At 41.5% G+C, this 21,732-nt stretch overlaps 1 protein-coding gene across 1 annotated transcript in view; it reads left to right on the top strand.

Moving 5' to 3' along the window:
- Positions 1-10,609: 10,609 nt before the first annotated feature.
- lpla (lipoprotein lipase a) overlaps positions 10,610-21,732 on the top strand; it is a 743,422-nt gene continuing 732,299 nt past the window's right edge. The window contains exons 1-5 of the mRNA XM_062027661.1: positions 10,610-10,840; positions 12,274-12,461; positions 12,522-12,701; positions 18,198-18,309; positions 21,011-21,253. Coding sequence (XP_061883645.1) covers positions 10,738-10,840; positions 12,274-12,461; positions 12,522-12,701; positions 18,198-18,309; positions 21,011-21,253 — 826 coding nt within the window. The 5' untranslated portion in view covers positions 10,610-10,737. The remainder of the gene's footprint in view (positions 10,841-12,273; positions 12,462-12,521; positions 12,702-18,197; positions 18,310-21,010; positions 21,254-21,732) is intronic.

The raw sequence follows: 21,732 nt of genomic DNA, 5'->3' as shown, positions 1-21,732 counted from the left end.
GTGTACAGTACACTTACACTATATACTGTATAGTCACACCATGTGTACAGTACACTTACACTATATACTGTATAGTCACACCACGTGTACAGTACACTTACACTATAAACTGTATAGTCACACCATGTGTACAGTACACTTACACTATATACTGTATAGTCACACCACGTGTACAGTACACTTACACTATATACTGTATAGTCACACCACGTGTACAGTACACTTACACTATATACTGTATAGTCACACCACGTGTACAGTACACTTACACTATATACTGTATAGTCACACCATGTGTACAGTACACTTACACTATATACTGTATAGTCACACCACGTGTACAGTACACTTACACTATATATAGTCAGTGTACAGTACACTTACACTATAAACTGTATAGTCACACCATGTGTACAGTACACTTACACTATATACTGTATAGTCACACCACGTGTACAGTACACTTACACTATATACTGTATAGTCACACCACGTGTACAGTACACTTACACTATAAACTGTATAGTCACACCATGTGTACAGTACACTTACACTATATACTGTATAGTCACACCACGTGTACAGTACACTTACACTATATACTGTATAGTCACACCACGTGTACAGTACACTTACACTATATATAGTCAGTGTACAGTACACTTACACTATATACTGTATAGTCACACCACGTGTACAGTACACTTACACTATATATAGTCAGTGTACAGTACACTTACACTATATATAGTCAGTGTACAGTACACTTACACTATATACTGTATAGTCACACCATGTGTACAGTACACTTACACTATATACTGTATAGTCACACCACGTGTACAGTACACTTACACTATAAACTGTATAGTCACACCATGTGTACAGTACACTTACACTATATACTGTATAGTCACACCACGTGTACAGTACACTTACACTATATACTGTATAGTCACACCACGTGTACAGTACACTTACACTATATACTGTATAGTCACACCACGTGTACAGTACACTTACACTATATACTGTATAGTCACACCATGTGTACAGTACACTTACACTATATACTGTATAGTCACACCACGTGTACAGTACACTTACACTATATATAGTCAGTGTACAGTACACTTACACTATAAACTGTATAGTCACACCATGTGTACAGTACACTTACAACTATATACTGTATAGTCACACCACGTGTACAGTACACTTACACTATATACTGTATAGTCACACCACGTGTACAGTACACTTACACTATAAACTGTATAGTCACACCATGTGTACAGTACACTTACACTATATACTGTATAGTCACACCACGTGTACAGTACACTTACACTATATACTGTATAGTCACACCACGTGTACAGTACACTTACACTATATATAGTCAGTGTACAGTACACTTACACTATAAACTGTATAGTCACACCATGTGTACAGTACACTTACACTATATACTGTATAGTCACACCACGTGTACAGTACACTTACACTATATACTGTATAGTCACACCACGTGTACAGTACACTTACACTATATACTGTATAGTCACACCACGTGTACAGTACACTTACACTATATATAGTCAGTGTACAGTACACTTACACTATAAACTGTATAGTCACACCATGTGTACAGTACACTTACACTATATACTGTATAGTCACACCACGTGTACAGTACACTTACACTATATACTGTATAGTCACACCACGTGTACAGTACACTTACACTATATACTGTATAGTCACACCACGTGTACAGTACACTTACACTATATACTGTATAGTCACACCACATGTACAGTACACTTACACTATATATAGTCAGTGTACAGTACACTTACACTATATACTGTATAGTCACACCACGTGTACAGTACACTTACACTATATACTGTATAGTCACACCACGTGTACAGTACACTTACACTATATACTGTAGTCACACCACGTGTACAGTACACTTACACTATATACTGTAGAGTCACACCACGTGTACAGTACACTTACACTATATACTGTATAGTCACACCACGTGTACAGTACACTTACACTATATACTGTATAGTCACACCACGTGTACAGTACACTTACACTATATACTGTAGAGTCACACCACGTGTACAGTACACTTACACTATATACTGTATAGTCACACCACGTGTACAGTACACTTACACTATATACTGTAGAGTCACACCACGTGTACAGTACACTTACACTATATACTGTATAGTCACACCACATGTACAGTACACTTACACTATATATAGTCAGTGTACAGTACACTTACACTATATACTGTATAGTCACACCACGTGTACAGTACACTTACACTATATACTGTATAGTCACACCACGTGTACAGTACACTTACACTATATACTGTAGTCACACCACGTGTACAGTACACTTACACTATATACTGTAGAGTCACACCACGTGTACAGTACACTTACACTATATACTGTATAGTCACACCACGTGTACAGTACACTTACACTATATACTGTATAGTCACACCACGTGTACAGTACACTTACACTATATACTGTAGAGTCACACCACGTGTACAGTACACTTACACTATATACTGTATAGTCACACCACGTGTACAGTACACTTACACTATATACTGTAGAGTCACACCACGTGTACAGTACACTTACACTATATACTGTAGAGTCACACCATGTGTACAGTACACTTACACTATATACTGTAGAGTCACACCATGTGTACAGTACACTTACAGTATATATAGTCACACCACGTGTACAGTACACTTACAGTATATATAGTCACACCATGTGTACAGTACACTTACACTATATACTGTATAGTCACACCACATGTACAGTACACTTACACTATATACTGTATAGTCACACCACGTGTACAGTACACTTACACTATATACTGTATAGTCACACCATGTGTACAGTACACTTACACTATATACTGTATAGTCACACCATGTGTACAGTACACTTACAGTATATATAGTCACACCACGTGTACAGTACACTTACAGTATATATAGTCACACCATGTGTACAGTACACTTACACTATATACTGTATAGTCACACCACGTGTACAGTACACTTACACTATATACTGTATAGTCACACCATGTGTACAGTACACTTACACTATATACTGTATAGTCACACCATGTGTACAGTACACTTACAGTATATATAGTCACACCACATGTACAGTAGACTTACAGTATATATAGTGACACCACGTGTACAGTACACTTACAGTATATATAGTCACACCATGTGTACAGTACACTTACAGTATATATAGTCACACCATGTGTACAGTACACTTACAGTATATATAGTCACACCACATGTACAGTACACTTACAGTATATATAGTCACACCACATGTACAGTAGACTTACAGTATATATAGTCACACCATGTGTACAGTAGACTTACAGTATATATAGTCACACCACATGTACAGTAGACTTACAGTATATATAGTCACACCATGTGTACAGTACACTTACAGTATATATAGTCACACCACATGTACAGTAGACTTACAGTATATATAGTCACACCATGTGTACAGTACACTTACAGTATATATAGTCACACCACGTGTACAGTACACTTATAGTATATATAGTCACACCACATGTACAGTAGACTTACAGTATATATAGTCACACCATGTGTACAGTACACTTACAGTATATATAGTCACACCATGTGTACAGTACACTTACAGTATATATAGTCACACCACGTGTACAGTACACTTACAGTATATATAGTCACACCACATGTACAGTAGACTTACAGTATATATAGTCACACCATGTGTACAGTACACTTACAGTATATATAGTCACACCACGTGTACAGTACACTTACAGTATATATAGTCACACCACATGTACAGTAGACTTACAGTATATATAGTCACACCATGTGTACAGTACACTTACAGTATATATAGTCACACCATGTGTACAGTACACTTACAGTATATATAGTCACACCATGTGTACAGTACACTTACAGTATATATAGTCACACCACGTGTACAGTACACTTACAGTATATATAGTCACACCACATGTACAGTAGACTTACAGTATATATAGTCACACCATGTGTACAGTACACTTACAGTATATATAGTCACACCATGTGTACAGTACACTTACAGTATATATAGTCACACCACATGTACAGTACACTTACAGTATATATAGTCACACCATGTGTACAGTACACTTACAGTATATATAGTCACACCATGTGTACAGTACACTTACAGTATATATAGTCACACCATGTGTACAGTAGACTTACAGTATATATAGTCACACCATGTGTACAGTACACTTACAGTATATATAGTCACACCATGTGTACAGTACACTTACAGTATATATAGTCACACCACGTGTACAGTAGACTTACAGTATATATAGTCACACCATGTGTACAGTACACTTACAGTATATATAGTCACACCATGTGTACAGTACACTTACAGTATATATAGTCACACCACATGTACAGTAGACTTACAGTATATATAGTCACACCATGTGTACAGTACACTTACAGTATATATAGTCACACCATGTGTACAGTACACTTACAGTATATATAGTCACACCATGTGTACAGTACACTTACAGTATATATAGTCACACCACATGTACAGTAGACTTACAGTATATATAGTCACACCATGTGTACAGTACACTTACAGTATATATAGTCACACCATGTGTACAGTACACTTACAGTATATATAGTCACACCATGTGTACAGTAGACTTACAGTATATATAGTCACACCATGTGTACAGTACACTTACAGTATATATAGTCACACCATGTGTACAGTACACTTACAGTATATATAGTCACACCACGTGTACAGTACACTTACAGTATATATAGTCACACCATGTGTACAGTACACTTACAGTATATATAGTCACACCACATGTACAGTAGACTTACAGTATATATAGTCACACCATGTGTACAGTACACTTACAGTATATATAGTCACACCATGTGTACAGTACACTTACAGTATATATAGTCACACCATGTGTACAGTAGACTTACAGTATATATAGTCACACCATGTGTACAGTACACTTACACTATATATAGTCACACCATGTGTACAGTAGACTTACAGTATATATAGTCACACCATGTGTACAGTACACTTACAGTATATATAGTCACACCATGTGTACAGTACACTTACAGTATATATAGTCACACCACATGTACAGTAGACTTACAGTATATATAGTCACACCATGTGTACAGTACACTTACAGTATATATAGTCACACCATGTGTACAGTACACTTACAGTATATATAGTCACACCATGTGTACAGTAGACTTACAGTATATATAGTCACACCATGTGTACAGTACACTTACACTATATATAGTCACACCATGTGTACAGTAGACTTACAGTATATATAGTCACACCACATGTACAGTACACTTACAGTATATATAGTCACACCATGTGTACAGTACACTTACAGTATATATAGTCACACCATGTGTACAGTACACTTACAGTATATATAGTCACACCATGTGTACAGTAGACTTACAGTATATATAGTCACACCACATGTACAGTAGACTTACAGTATATATAGTCACACCATGTGTACAGTACACTTACAGTATATATAGTCACACCACGTGTACAGTACACTTACAGTATATATAGTCACACCACATGTACAGTAGACTTACAGTATATATAGTCACACCATGTGTACAGTACACTTACAGTATATATAGTCACACCATGTGTACAGTACACTTACAGTATATATAGTCACACCATGTGTACAGTACACTTACAGTATATATAGTCACACCATGTGTACAGTACACTTACAGTATATATAGTCACACCACATGTACAGTAGACTTACAGTATATATAGTCACACCACATGTACAGTACACTTACAGTATATATAGTCACACCATGTGTACAGTACACTTACAGTATATATAGTCACACCATGTGTACAGTACACTTACAGTATATATAGTCACACCATGTGTACAGTAGACTTACAGTATATATAGTCACACCACATGTACAGTACACTTACAGTATATATAGTCACACCACGTGTACAGTACACTTACAGTATATATAGTCACACCATGTGTACAGTAGACTTACAGTATATATAGTCACACCATGTGTACAGTACACTTACAGTATATATAGTCACACCATGTGTACAGTACACTTACAGTATATATAGTCACACCACATGTACAGTAGACTTACAGTATATATAGTCACACCATGTGTACAGTACACTTACAGTATATATAGTCACACCACGTGTACAGTAGACTTACAGTATATATAGTCACACCACATGTACAGTACACTTACAGTATATATAGTCACACCATGTGTACAGTACACTTACAGTATATATAGTCACACCATGTGTACAGTACACTTACAGTATATATAGTCACACCACATGTACAGTAGACTTACAGTATATATAGTCACACCACGTGTACAGTACACTTACAGTATATATAGTCACACCATGTGTACAGTACACTTACAGTATATATAGTCACACCATGTGTACAGTAGACTTACAGTATATATAGTCACACCACATGTACAGTAGACTTACAGTATATATAGTCACACCATGTGTACAGTACACTTACAGTATATATAGTCACACCACATGTACAGTACACTTACAGTATATATAGTCACACCACATGTACAGTACACTTACAGTATATATAGTCACACCATGTGTACAGTAGACTTACAGTATATATAGTCACACCATGTGTACAGTACACTTACAGTATATATAGTCACACCATGTGTACAGTAGACTTACAGTATATATAGTCACACCACATGTACAGTACACTTACAGTATATATAGTCACACCACATGTACAGTACACTTACAGTATATATAGTCACACCATGTGTACAGTACACTTACAGTATATATAGTCACACCATGTGTACAGTACACTTACAGTATATATAGTCACACCACATGTACAGTAGACTTACAGTATATATAGTCACACCACGTGTACAGTACACTTACACTATATATAGTCACACCACGTGTACAGTACACTTACAGTATATATAGTCACACCACGTGTACAGTACACTTACAGTATATATAGTCACACCATGTGTACAGTACACTTACAGTATATATAGTCACAGGCCACAAAATCTTCATTTGCCTTAAAAGTTCATGCATCCGCTTTAAAAAAAGAAAAAGCACGCTGACTTCCTCCCGTGAAGCTAAATAAATAAATAAATAAATAAACCAATCAATAAATCAATAAAGCTCCACATGATGCTGACATCAGAGAAGATTCAACAATATTATCACGGACGTCCATAAGAGTGAAATCATGTTATTATTCTTCAGTGCGTCCTTCAAACACCTTTTTCATATTAGCCACTTTTTAAAGAGCAGATTTGACTTCTGACACCAAGAACACTTCCTGCTTGTTCACTGCTTGCTCTGCACATCCTACCAACTAGACACTCTACACATCCTACCAACTAGACACTCTACACACATCCTACACATCCTACCAAGTAAACACTCTACACATCCTACCAACTAGACACTCTACACACATCCTACACATCCTACCAAGTAAACACTGTACACATCCTACCAACTAGACACTCTACACACATCCTACAAACTAGACACTCTACACACATCCTACCAACTAGACACTCTACACATCCTACCAACTAGACACTCTACACACATCCTACACATCCTACCAAGTAAACACTCTACACATCCTACCAACTAGACACTCTACACACATCCTACACATCCTACCAAGTAAACACTGTACACATCCTACCAACTAGACACTCTACACACATCCTACAAACTAGACACTCTACACACATCCTACCAACTAGACACTCTACACATCCTACCAACTAGACACTCTACACATCCTACCAACTAGACACTCTACACATCCTACCAACTAGACACTCTACACATCCTACCAACTAGACACTCTACACATCCTACCAACTAGACACTCTACACACCCTACCAACTAGACACTCTACACACATCCTACCAACTAGACACTCTACACACATCCTACCAAGTAAACACTGTACATATCCTACCAAGTAAACACTGTACATATCCTACCAAGTAAACACTGTACATATCCTACCAAGTAAACACTGTACATATCCTACCAAGTAAACACTGTACATATCCTACCAAGTAAACACTGTACATATCCTACCAAGTAAACACTGTACACATCCTACCAAGTAAACACTGTACATATCCTACCAAGTAAACACTGTACATATCCTACCAAGTAAACACTGTACATATCCTACCAAGTAAACACTGTACACATCCTACCAAGTAAACACTGTACACATCCTACCAAGTAAACACTGTACACATCCTACCAAGTAAACACTGTACATATCCTACCAAGTCACACCTACACTGTTTCAATGTCCATTTCTCTGATGATATAATTGTTGATGACTGAAGTGTTGATATCAACCAAACCTAACCCCCCCCCCCTCCCCCTCCACATTCCACCACCCAGATTGTAAATAATGTAAATAATTCAATGTATACACTCTGATGTTTATCTTGTGTGATGACTGTATTATGATGATAGTATATATCTGATAGTATATATCTGATAGTATATCTGTATCATGAATCAATTTAAGTGGACCCCGACTTAAACAAGTTGACAAACTTATTGGGGTGTTACCATTTAGTGGTCAATTGAAGGGAATATGTAGTGTACTGTGCAATCTACTAATAAATATGTACTGTACTGTGCAATCTACTAATAAATATGTACTGTACTGTGCAATCTACTAATAAATATGTACTGTACTGTGCAATCTACTAATAAATATGTACTGTACTGTGCAATCTACTAATAAATATGTACTGTACTGTGCAATCTACTAATAAATATGTAGTGTACTGTGCAATCTACTAATAAATATGTAGTGTACTGTGCTATCTACTAATAAATATGTACTGTACTGTGCAATCTACTAATAAATATGTAGTGTACTGTGCTATCTACTAATAAATATGTACTGTACTGTGCAATCTACTAATAAATATGTACTCTACTAATAGATATGTAGTGTACTGTGCAATCTACTAATAAATATGTACTGTACTGTGCAATCTACTAATAAATATGTACTCTACTAATAGATATGTAGTGTACTGTGCAATCTACTAATAAATATGTAGTGTACTGTGCAATCTACTAATAAATATGTACTGTACTATGCAATCTACTAATAAATATGTACTGTACTGTGCAATCTACTAATAAATATGTACTGTACTGTGCAATCTACTAATAAATATGTACTGTACTGTGCAATCTATTACTGTAATAAAAGTTTCAATCAATCAATCAATGCTGGTGTTGCTTGTTCAATCTGCATTCTGCACTTTGGCCAGCAGAGGTCCTCGCTGCCTTTATATGTCCCAGCTAATGCAATAAAGTACATGCATACATACAGTCAATATTGAAGATATTGTGGTCTACTTTTTCATGTCTAATATCGACTGACAATAATGAGTATTCTTGATTTATTATTGTGTGCACTGCACAATAATAATATTTTTTTTAATTATTAGGTATTAATCAAGATTATTACTTAATGATAATAATAATACATTTTTTGGTTTATTGCTGTTTGTAGTTTGCAGTGGTATAAGCAACGGTATTGCATAGTAATAATAATAACAACAATAATATTAATAATAATAATGATAATACCTGGGATTTATATAGCGCTTTTCTAAGTACCCAAAGTCGCTTTACATGTTAAAAACCCATCATTCATTCACACCTGGTGGTGGTAAGCTACTTTCGTAGCCACAGCTGCCCTGGGGTAGACTGACGGAAGCGTGGCTGCCAATTTGCGCCTACGGCCCCTCCGACCACCACCTATCATTCATTCAACATTCAATCACCGGTGTGAGCGGCACTGGGGGCAAGGGTGAAGTGTCCTGCCCAAGGACACAACGGCATGGTAAGAGGCGGGGAGCGAACCTGCAACCCTCAGGTTTCTGACACGGGCGCTCTACCCACTACGCCATGCCGCCCCACTATAATAATAGTAATACTTATATAATACAATAATGGTAATTTTTGGTTTATTAGTTTGCAGTGGTGTGCAACGGCATTGCATGATAAAAATAATAAAATATTACTATTAATAACATATATAATAATAATGACAATACTATAAAAACAACTACAATAAGTACTTTATAATTTTATTTGAGTAGTTTATTTTGTGCATCTATTTAAAAGAAGAACTTGAAAAAAGGCTCCTAATGTATAGACAACCTTATCTTGACTCGCCTGTCGAAGCCACGCCTTCCAATCACCAACCAATCACCTTGCAATATGCAAATGAGCTGCCCTTAAAGATGCCTCTTTGCCCTGCGGGTGTCAGACTTGAAAGAAACTTCACTGGCCGTCGGACTGCGACCCTCCTCCCGCTCTTACAACTTCTTCTAATTACTCGATCAAGACTGTTATTTATTTTTTTTTAAAGAAGCTCAGGACACCTAACAGGACCAACGTTTTAATAATATGGGAAAAGAAAATACACGTTTTTTCACCGCTTGGATAATTTTGGGAAAAATCTTTGCTACTTTTTGTTCTGACCCTGAACACAACACAACTACTTCCTATGGTAAGAGCGAATATACATAAACATTTTTATTTTAAAACATATTTAAAAATGATATCAAGTTTTACTTCCATGTGTGCATGAAGGGAAAGCCTCTTTGGATAATAACAATAATAATTAATTTAAACAAATTATTGCTTTTACAGACGTAAACATGTTTTGTTTCACGTAAAACTACGTCTTGGAGTGCTGCGATTAAGTTAAAAAAAAAAAACAGGAAATAATTCATTTTGTTTGTTTACATTTTTATCGTCGGAAATAGGAAATGACTCACTCTTTTGAGATTGGATCTTTGTGGTAGGATGCTTTGAAGCCAGAAGGGGGCGACATACTCTTGTTGTTTTTATAGCCATGTACATTTATTTCTACTGCACACAAACAAGCAATTTGTGTTGCAAACAGACGAAATAACACCAAAATAACAGGAACTTAAGGACAGTAAAATGTAGAAAGCAATTAACAATATGTTACATTTAAAAATGGTCAACAAAATAAAAAACGCACAAAGTGCAAGTAAGAAAAAAGTAAAATATGAGAAGCAATTGCTAATATATAAAATATAATAAAAAAATGGTCAAATATAAGCATACAAATAAAAATAAAACACATAAAATCTAGAAAAAGGCAAGTAAAAAAAAGTAAAATGTAAGAAACAACTCACAATATATGAAATATAATTTAAAATGTGTCAAATATAAGCATATACATGAAAATAAAACACATACAATGTACAAAAAGGGCAAGTAAAAACAAGTGAAATGTAAGAATCTACTGACAATATATGAAATAGAATGAAAAATGGTCAAATAAAAGCACAGAAAAAAAAAGTGCAGGTAAGAAAAAAAGTCAAAAGTGTGTATTTAGTTTGAAATGAGCAAGAAAGTATTTCCTGTCATTTGGTTGTTTTGCATTAAAAATTGTGATCATCATGACTACTGATTATTTGTGCACTGTGATTGACCTGTGTGTGTGTGTGTGTGTGTGTGTGTGTGTGTGTGTGTGTGTGTGTGCGTGTGTGCGTGCGTGTGTGTGTGTGTGTGTGTGTGTGTGTATGTGTGTGTGTCTGTGTGCCTGCGTGTGTGCGTTCGTGCGTGTGCGTGTGTGTGAATGTGCGTGTCTGTGTGCGTGTGTGTGTCTGTGTGCGTGTGTGTGTCTGTGTGCGTGTGTGTGTGTGGGTGTGTGTGCGTGTGTGTGTGTGTGTGTGTGTGTGTGCGTGCGTGTGTGTGTGTGTGTGTGTGTGCGTGCGTGTGTGTGTGTGTGTGTCTGTGTGCCTGCGTGTGTGCGTTCGTGCGTGTGCGTGCGTGTGTGTGTGTGTGTGTGTGGGTGTATGTGCATGTCTGTGTGCGTGTGTATGTGTGTGTGTGTGTGTGTGTGTGTGTGTGTGCGTGTGTGTGTGTGTGTGTGTGTGTGTGTGTGCGTGTGTGTGTGTTGAGCAGTGAACAACACGGCCAGCCCCCCAGCATGGATGCAGGACTACAGCGACATGGTGTCCAAGTTCTCTCTGCGCACGGCCGAGCTGGCGGATGAAGACATGTGTTACCTGCTGGCGGGCTCAGCTGCCAGCATCCAGGAGTGTGACTTCAACCCTCTGGTGCAGACCTTCCTCATCATCCACGGCTGGACGGTAAACACACAACTCCTCTTTGGCCTAGAACCGTGTAGCATCGTGACCTTTGACCTGCAGGTGACGGGCATGTTCGAGAGCTGGGTGCCCAAGCTGGTGTCGGCCCTCTACGAGCGCGAGCCCGGCGCCAACGTCATCGTGGTGGACTGGCTGACGCGGGCCAACCAGCACTACCCAACCTCCGCCGCCTACACCAAGCTGGTGGGCCGAGACGTGGCCAAGTTTGTCACCTGGATTCAGGTGAGTGCCACGTACCTGTGGACAGAATGTACGCGCCTGTGGACAGAATGTATGAGCCTGTGTGCAGTGCGTACGCGCCTGTGTGCAGTGCGTACGCGCCTGTGTGCAGAATGTACGAGCCTGTGTGCAGTGGGTACGCGCCTGTGTGCAGTGCGTACGCGGCTGTGTGCAGTGCGTACGCGCCTGTGTGCAGTGAGTACGCGCCTGTGTGCAGTGGGTACGCGCCTGTGTGCAGTGCGTACGCGGCTGTGTGCAGTGCGTACGCGCCTGTGTGCAGTGAGTACGCGCCTGTGTGCAGTGGGTACGCGCCTGTGTGCAGTGCGTACGCGCCTGTGTGCAGAATGTACGAGCCTGTGTGCAGTGGGTACGCGCCTGTGTGCAGTGCGTACGCGGCTGTGTGCAGTGCGTACGCGCCTGTGTGCAGTGCGTACGCGCCTGTGTGCAGTGAGTACAGGAAGTGCTGCCACAAATGCTGTGCAAAAGTCACCAGCAAGCGTCCTTTCTAGTGGACGTTTTTGTCTCGCATAACTTTTTGTCCGGTATATATATGAATATTGTGTATATACATATGAATATTTAGGATAAAGGATGGACTCCTACATTGTTGACTTCTGTGACGACCTCCTTAAAGTGTTGTAATCAATCAGAAATCTCAAGCAGCTAAAATGCACCAATCATGGATTAAGTGCGGACAGAGTGTTTAGCATTTTTCCCATCATGCATTGTGGTGGATTTATGTGGGTGTCATTTTGAGTTATGTACGGTGCTTGGACATTTTTTGTCATAATATCCACGATGCTCAGTGTTGTGGTGCAACATGTCCAGCATGTTGACTCTGTGTTGGCTGCAGTTTGTGCCATGAGGGGGGAAGGTGGAGTGGATTGGGTCGTATAGGTAAACGCCGTGCTACAGTACACTTCCATTCATGGCAATTGCCTTCATTTACTCACCGTTTTCACAAGATGACGGCAAAGTTGCGGCAATTAAACAATTCAAATGTTTACAATGAAACTGTTGAGTCCTAATTACACTTCTGTCCTCTGCCTTCTTTTTAATGACTACTTAGGCATACTACACTTCTGTCCTCTGCCTTCTTTTTAATGACTACTTAGGCATACTACACTACTGTCCTCTGCCTTCTTTTTAATGACTACTTAGGCATACTACACTACTGTCCTCTGCCTTCTTTTTAATGACTACTTAGGCATACTACACTACTGTCCTCTGCCTTCTTTTTAATGACTACTTAGGCATACTACACTTCTGTCCTCTGCCTTCTTTTTAATGACTACTTAGGCATACTACACTACTGTTCTCTGCCTTCTTTTTAATGACTACTTAGGCATACTACACTACTGTTCTCTGCCTTCTTTTTAATGACTACTTAGGCATACTACACTTCTGTCCTCTGCCTTCTTTTTAATGACTACTTAGGCATACTACACTACTGTCCTCTGCCTTCTTTTTAATGACTACTTAGGCATACTACACTACTGTCCTCTGCCTTCTTTTTAATGACTACTTAGGCATACTACACTACTGTCCTCTGCCTTCTTTTTAATGACTACTTAGGCATACTACACTACTGTCCTCTGCCTTCTTTTTAATGACTACTTAGGCATACTACACTTCTGTCCTCTGCCTTCTTTTTAATGACTACTTAGGCATACTACACTACTGTTCTCTGCCTTCTTTTTAATGACTACTTAGGCATACTACACTTCTTTCCTCTGCCTTCTTTTTAATGACTACTTAGGCATACTACACTACTGTCCTCTGCCTTCTTTTTAATGACTACTTAGGCATACTACACTACTGTTCTCTGCCTTCTTTTTAATGACTACTTAGGCATACTACACTTCTGTCCTCTGCCTTCTTTTTAATGACTACTTAGGCATACTACACTACTGTTCTCTGCCTTCTTTTTAATGACTACTTAGGCATACTACACTACTGTTCTCTGCCTTCTTTTTAATGACAACTTAGGCATACTACGCTACTGTTCTCTGCCTTCTTTTTAATGACTACTTAGGCATACTACACTACTGTTCTCTGCCTTCTTTTTAATGACTACTTAGGCATACTACACTTCTGTCCTCTGCCTTCTTTTTAATGACTACTTAGGCATACTACACTTCTGTCCTCTGCCTTCTTTTTAATGACTACTTAGGCATACTACACTTCTGTCCTCTGCCTTCTTTTTAATGACTACTTAGGCATACTACACTTCTTTCCTCTGCCTTCTTTTTAATGACTACTTAGGCATACTACACTACTGTCCTCTGCCTTCTTTTTAATGACTACTTAGGCATACTACACTTCTTTCCTCTGCCTTCTTTTTAATGACAACTTAGGCATACTACGCTACTGTCCTCTGCCTTCTTTTTAATGACTACTTAGGCATACTACACTACTGTTCTCTGCCTTCTTTTTAATGACTACTTAGGCATACTACACTTCTGTCCTCTGCCTTCTTTTTAATGACTACTTAGGCATACTACACTTCTGTCCTCTGCCTTCTTTTTAATGACTACTTAGGCATACTACACTTCTGTCCTCTGCCTTCTTTTTAATGACTACTTAGGCATACTACACTTCTTTCCTCTGCCTTCTTTTTAATGACTACTTAGGCATACTACACTACTGTCCTCTGCCTTCTTTTTAATGACTACTTAGGCATACTACACTACTGTTCTCTGCCTTCTTTTTAATGACTACTTAGGCATACTACACTACTGTTCTCTGCCTTCTTTTTAATGACAACTTAGGCATACTACGCTACTGTTCTCTGCCTTCTTTTTAATGACTACTTAGGCATACTACACTACTGTTCTCTGCCTTCTTTTTAATGACTACTTAGGCATACTACACTTCTGTCCTCTGCCTTCTTTTTAATGACTACTTAGGCATACTACACTTCTGTCCTCTGCCTTCTTTTTAATGACTACTTAGGCATACTACACTTCTGTCCTCTGCCTTCTTTTTAATGACTACTTAGGCATACTACACTTCTTTCCTCTGCCTTCTTTTTAATGACTACTTAGGCATACTACACTACTGTCCTCTGCCTTCTTTTTAATGACTACTTAGGCATACTACACTACTGTTCTCTGCCTTCTTTTTAATGACAACTTAGGCATACTACGCTACTGTTCTCTGCCTTCTTTTTAATGACTACTTAGGCATACTACACTACTGTTCTCTGCCTTCTTTTTAATGACTACTTAGGCATACTACACTTCTGTCCTCTGCCTTCTTTTTAATGACTACTTAGACATATTCTGTCCTCTGCCTTCTTTTTAATGACTACTTAGGCATACTACACTTCTGTCCTCTGCCTTCTTTTTAATGACTACTTAGGCATACTACACTTCTGTCCTCTGCCTTCTTTTTAATGACTACTTAGGCATACTACACTTCTGTCCTCTGCCTTCTTTTTAATGACTACTTAGACATACTACACTTCTGTCCTCTGCCTTCTTTTTAATGACTACTTAGGCATACTACGCTACTGCACTTTCATGTGGGTCATTATGGCAGAACTTGGGTGAGCCAAGTGTTTTCTGAGGTGGTGGAAAAAAGTTTGAGAAGCACTCAACTCAACTCAACAACAAATATATATATTCTACATTCATTTGTTTTAGTACAAAACATCAACTTTAAAAAATAAGTTTGATTTTTAAAAAGTAAGTAAAAAAAAATCCTTTCACATGAATAAAGTGGGAGTTGTTTTTGTAATGGGGGGGGGGGGGGGGGGGGGGGGTTAGCAGTCAGCCAAGACACTTTTTTATTCAATTACATGCTAAAGTGGCTCCAAACACTGAACTCTTATCCCGTATCCAGACTTGCACCAAAATACTCCACTTGATTGAATTGGTTCCACATATTGCAACCTCCGGGTTCCACATGTTGCAACCTCCGGGTTCCACATGTTGCGACCTCCGGGTTCCACATGTTGCAACCTCCGGGTTCCACATGTTGCAACCTCCGGGTTCCACATGTTGCAAACTCCTGGTTCCACATGTTGCAACCTCCGGGTTCCACATGTTGCAACCTCCGGGTTCCACATGTTGCAACCTCCTGGTTCCACATGTTGCAACCTCCTGGTTCCACATGTTGCAACCTCCTGGTTCCACATGTTGCAACCTCCGGGTTCCACATGTTGCAACCTCCGGGTTCCACATGTTGCAACCTCCTGGTTCCACATGTTGCAACCTCCTGGTTCCACATGTTGCAACCTCCTGGTTCCACATGTTGCAACCTCCTGGTTCCACATGTTGCAACCTCCTGGTTCCACATGTTGCAACCTCCTGGTTCCACATGTTGCAACCTCCTGGTTCCACATGTTGCAACCTCCTGGTTCCACATGTTGCAACCTCCTGGTTCCACATGTTGCAACCTCCTGGTTCCACATGTTGCAACCTCCTGGTTCCACATGTTGCAACCTCCTGGTTCCACATGTTGCAACCTCCAGATTTCACATGTTGCAACCTCCAGATTTCACATGTTGCAACCTCCTGGTTCCACATGTTGCAACCTCCGGGTTCCACATGCTGCAACCTCCGGGTTCCACATGTTGCAACTTCCTGGTTCTACATGTTGCAACTTCCTGGTTCTACATGTTGCAACTTCCTGGTTCCACATGTTGCAAGTTCCCTTGCAAACAAAAGCTGCATGCATGCAGTAAGCAAGCAGGTATTTTTACTCTCCACTTTACAAGCTTTCACTTCAGCCGAGTGCTGTCATTAAGTCAAAGATGTTCCAGCCACTTTCATGTGTTTGCTTTTACACCAAACTCTGGTACATCTTACTTGTTTGTTCCCTCACACTGTCTTCTAAACTCTGGTACATCTTACTTGTTTGTTCCCTCACATTGTCTTCTAAACTCTGGTACATCTTACTTGTTTGTTCCCTCACATTGTCTTCTAAACTCTGGTACATCTTACTTGTTTGTTCCCTCACATTGTCTTCTAAACTCTGGTACATCTTACTTGTTTGTTCCCTCACATTGTCTTCTAAACTCTGGTACATCTTACTTGTTTGTTCCCTCACATTGTCTTTTAAACTCTGGTACATCTTACTTGTTTGTTCCCTCACATTGTCTTCCAAACTCTGGTACATCTTACTTGTTTGTTTCCTCACACTGTCTTCTAAACTCTGGTACATCTTACTTGTTTGTTTCCTCACACTGTCTTCTAAACTCTGGTACATCTTACTTGTTTGTTTCCTCACACTGTCTTCTAAACTCTGGTACATCTTACTGGTTTGTTTCCTCACATTGTCTTCCAAACTCTGGTACATCTTACTTGTTTGTTCCCTCACATTGTCTTCCAAACTCTGGTACATCTTACTTGTTTGTTTCCTCACACTGTCTTCTAAACTATGGTACATCTTACTTGTTTGTTCCCTCACACTGTCTTATACACTCTGGTACTGTACATGTTGTTTTGTGTGTGTGTGTGACCCACCAAGTGTGTTGTTGTGTGACCCCTTTAGAAGGAGCTGCAGCTGCCCTGGGAGAAGATCCACCTGCTGGGCTACAGTCTGGGGGCGCACGTGGCCGGCATCGCGGGCGACCTCACTGACCACAAGATCAGCAGGATCACAGGTGAGGTGACCTCACTGACCACAAGGGGGCATAAAGGGGATAAAAGATAAAAACATACTTTCTACTGACTCATACAGCTGAAGTTGATGTAGAGCAGCGGCACATCAAGTATATATATTACTTAGGTGTTGCATGATAAAAATGTATACACATTTGACTTCATTTGAAGACTTATGACTGAGACCCCTGCGGGTCCCTGGGACCAAACCTGAGGGGAGCCCTGAAGGTCAAATTGGGTTTGACAATGAAAGTGCTTGTTTTCATTTGTCAGTCTGTGGAAAAAGTTTGGACACCCCTGGTATAATATGGTGTACCTAATGAAGTGTCCAGCCAGTCTACTGTAAATGCCAGCCAGTCTACTGTAAATGGAACATTTGACCTGATTGGAAAGCTGAAATAAAACAATAATAATAATAATAATAATAATGATGACGGCGCCACTTTCCAGTCCAAAGTGGACTGACTGACTTAATCCGGCTTGGAAGGATTTGACCAGCTGATCCTAACGTTAGGACGCTTGAGAGGACGCTTGAGAGGACGCTTGAGAGGCCGCATGAGAGGACGCTTGAGAGGACGCTTGAGAGGACGCTTGAGAGGACGCTTGAGAGGACGCTTGAGAGGACGCTTGAGAGGCCGCTTGAGAGGCCGCATGAGAGGACGCTTGAGAGGACGCTTGAGAGGACGCTTGAGAGGACGCTTGAGAGGACGCTTGAGAGGACGCTTGAGAGGACGCTTGAGAGGACGCTTGAGAGGACGCTTCAGAGGACGCTTGAGAGGACGCTTGAGAGGCCGCTTGAGAGGACGCTTGAGAGGCCGCATGAGAGGACGCTTGAGAGGACGCTTGAGACGACGCTTGAGAGGACGCTTGAGAGGACGCTTGAGAGGACGCTTGAGAGGACGCTTGAGAGGCCGCATGAGAGGACGCTTGAGAGGACGCTTGAGAGGACGCTTGAGAGGACGCTTGAGAGGACGCTTCAGAGGACGCTTCAGAGGACGCTTGAGAGGACGCTTGAGAGGCCGCATGAGAGGACGCTTGAGAGGACGCTTGAGAGGACGCTTGAGAGGACGCTTGAGACGACGCTTGAGAGGACGCTTGAGAGGACGCTTGAGAGGACGCTTGAGAGGCCGCATGAGAGGCCGCATGAGAGGCCGCTTGAGAGGACGCTTGAGAGGACGCTTGAGAGGCCGCATGAGAGGACGCTTGAGAGGACGCTTGAGAGGACGCTTGAGAGGACGCTTGAGAGGACGCTTGAGAGGACGCTTGAGAGGCCGCATGAGAGGCCGCTTGAGAGGACGCTTGAGAGGACGCTTGAGAGGACGCTTGAGAGGACGCTTGAGAGGACGCTTGAGAGGACGCTTGAGAGGACGCTTGAGAGGCCGCTTGAGAGGACGCTTGAGAGGCCGCATGAGAGGACGCTTGAGAGGACGCTTGAGAGGACGCTTGAGAGGACGCTTGAGAGGACGCTTGAGAGGCCGCTTGAGAGGCCGCTTGAGAGGCCGCATGAGAGGACGCTTGAGAGGACGCTTGAGAGGACGCTTGAGAGGACGCTTGAGAGGACGCTTGAGAGGCCGCTTGAGAGGACGCTTGAGAGGACGCTTGAGAGGACGCTTGAGAGGACGCTTGAGAGGACGCTTGAGAGGACGCTTCAGAGGACGCTTGAGAGGACGCTTGAGAGGCCGCTTGAGAGGACGCTTGAGAGGCCGCATGAGAGGACGCTTGAGAGGACGCTTGAGACGACGCTTGAGAGGACGCTTGAGAGGACGCTTGAGAGGCCGCTTGAGAGGACGCTTGAGAGGCCGCATGAGAGGACGCTTGAGAGGACGCTTGAGAGGACGCTTGAGAGGACGCTTGAGAGGACGCTTCAGAGGACGCTTCAGAGGACGCTTGAGAGGACGCTTGAGAGGACGCTTGAGAGGCCGCATGAGAGGACGCTTGAGAGGACGCTTGAGAGGACGCTTGAGAGGACGCTTGAGAGGACGCTTGAGAGGACGCTTGAGAGGACGCTTGAGAGGCCGCTTGAGACGACGCTTGAGAGGACGCTTGAGAGGACGCTTGAGAGGACGCTTGAGAGGCCGCATGAGAGGCCGCATGAGAGGCCGCTTGAGAGGACGCTTGAGAGGACGCTTGAGAGGCCGCATGAGAGGACGCTTGAGAGGACGCTTGAGAGGACGCTTGAGAGGACGCTTGAGAGGACGCTTGAGAGGACGCTTGAGAGGCCGCATGAGAGGCCGCTTGAGAGGCCGCTTGAGAGGACGCTTGAGAGGACGCTTGAGAGGACGCTTGAGAGGACGCTTGAGAGGACGCTTGAGAGGACGCTTGAGAGGCCGCTTGAGAGGACGCTTGAGAGGCCGCTTGAGAGGACGCTTGAGAGGCCGCTTGAGAGGCCGCTTGAGAGGACGCTTGAGAGGACGCTTGAGAGGACGCTTGAGAGGACGCTTGAGAGGACGCTTGAGAGGACGCTTGAGAGGACGCTTGAGAGGCCGCTTGAGAGGACGCTTGAGAGGACGCTTGAGAGGACGCTTGAGAGGACGCTTGAGAGGCCGCTTGAGAGGCCGCTTGAGAGGACGCTTGAGAGGCCGCTTGAGAGGCCGCTTGAGAGGACGCTTGAGAGGACGCTTGAGAGGACGCTTGAGAGGCCGCCGCCGTCCTCCACTTCCCTGCAAAGCAGCTCCAGCTAAATGTGACATTTGCACCTTTCAGGACTGGACCCTGCCGGTCCCACCTTCGAGCACGCCGAGGACCAGAACACGCTGTCCAGGGACGACGCCCAGTTTGTGGACGTCCTGCACACCAACACCCGGGGCTCGCCGGGCCGCAGCATCGGCATCCAGAAGTCGGTGGGACACATCGACATTTACCCCAATGGAGGAACCTTCCAGCCGGGCTGCGACATCCAGAACACGCTGATGGGGATCGCACTGGAGGGCATCAAGGGCCTGCAAAGTATGTACCTCTAATCCCCCCACTAGATTCATATAAAGTATGTACCTCTAATCCCCCCACTAGATTCATATAAAGTATGTACTCTAATCCCCCCACTAGATTCATATAAAGTATGTACCTCTAATCCCCCCACTAGATTCATATAAAGTATGTACTCTAATCCCCCCACTAGATTCATATAAAGTATGTACTCTAATCCCCCCACTACATTCATATAAAGTATGTACCTCTAATCCCCCCACTAGATTCATATAAAGTATGTACTCTAATCCCCCCACTACATTCATATAAAGTATGTACTCTAATCCCCCCACTAGATTCATATAAAGTATGTACCTCTAATCCCCCCACTAGATTCATATAAAGTATGTACTCTAATCCCCCCACTAGATTCATATAAAGTATGTACCTCTAATCCCCCCACTAGATTCATATAAAGTATGTACTCTAATCCCCCCACTAGATTCATATAAAGTATG

This window comes from Entelurus aequoreus, linkage group LG19 (genome assembly GCF_033978785.1).
Source record: "Entelurus aequoreus isolate RoL-2023_Sb linkage group LG19, RoL_Eaeq_v1.1, whole genome shotgun sequence".
NCBI lineage: Eukaryota > Metazoa > Chordata > Actinopteri > Syngnathiformes > Syngnathidae > Entelurus > Entelurus aequoreus.
This window is presented reverse-complemented; position numbering and strand designations above follow the sequence as displayed.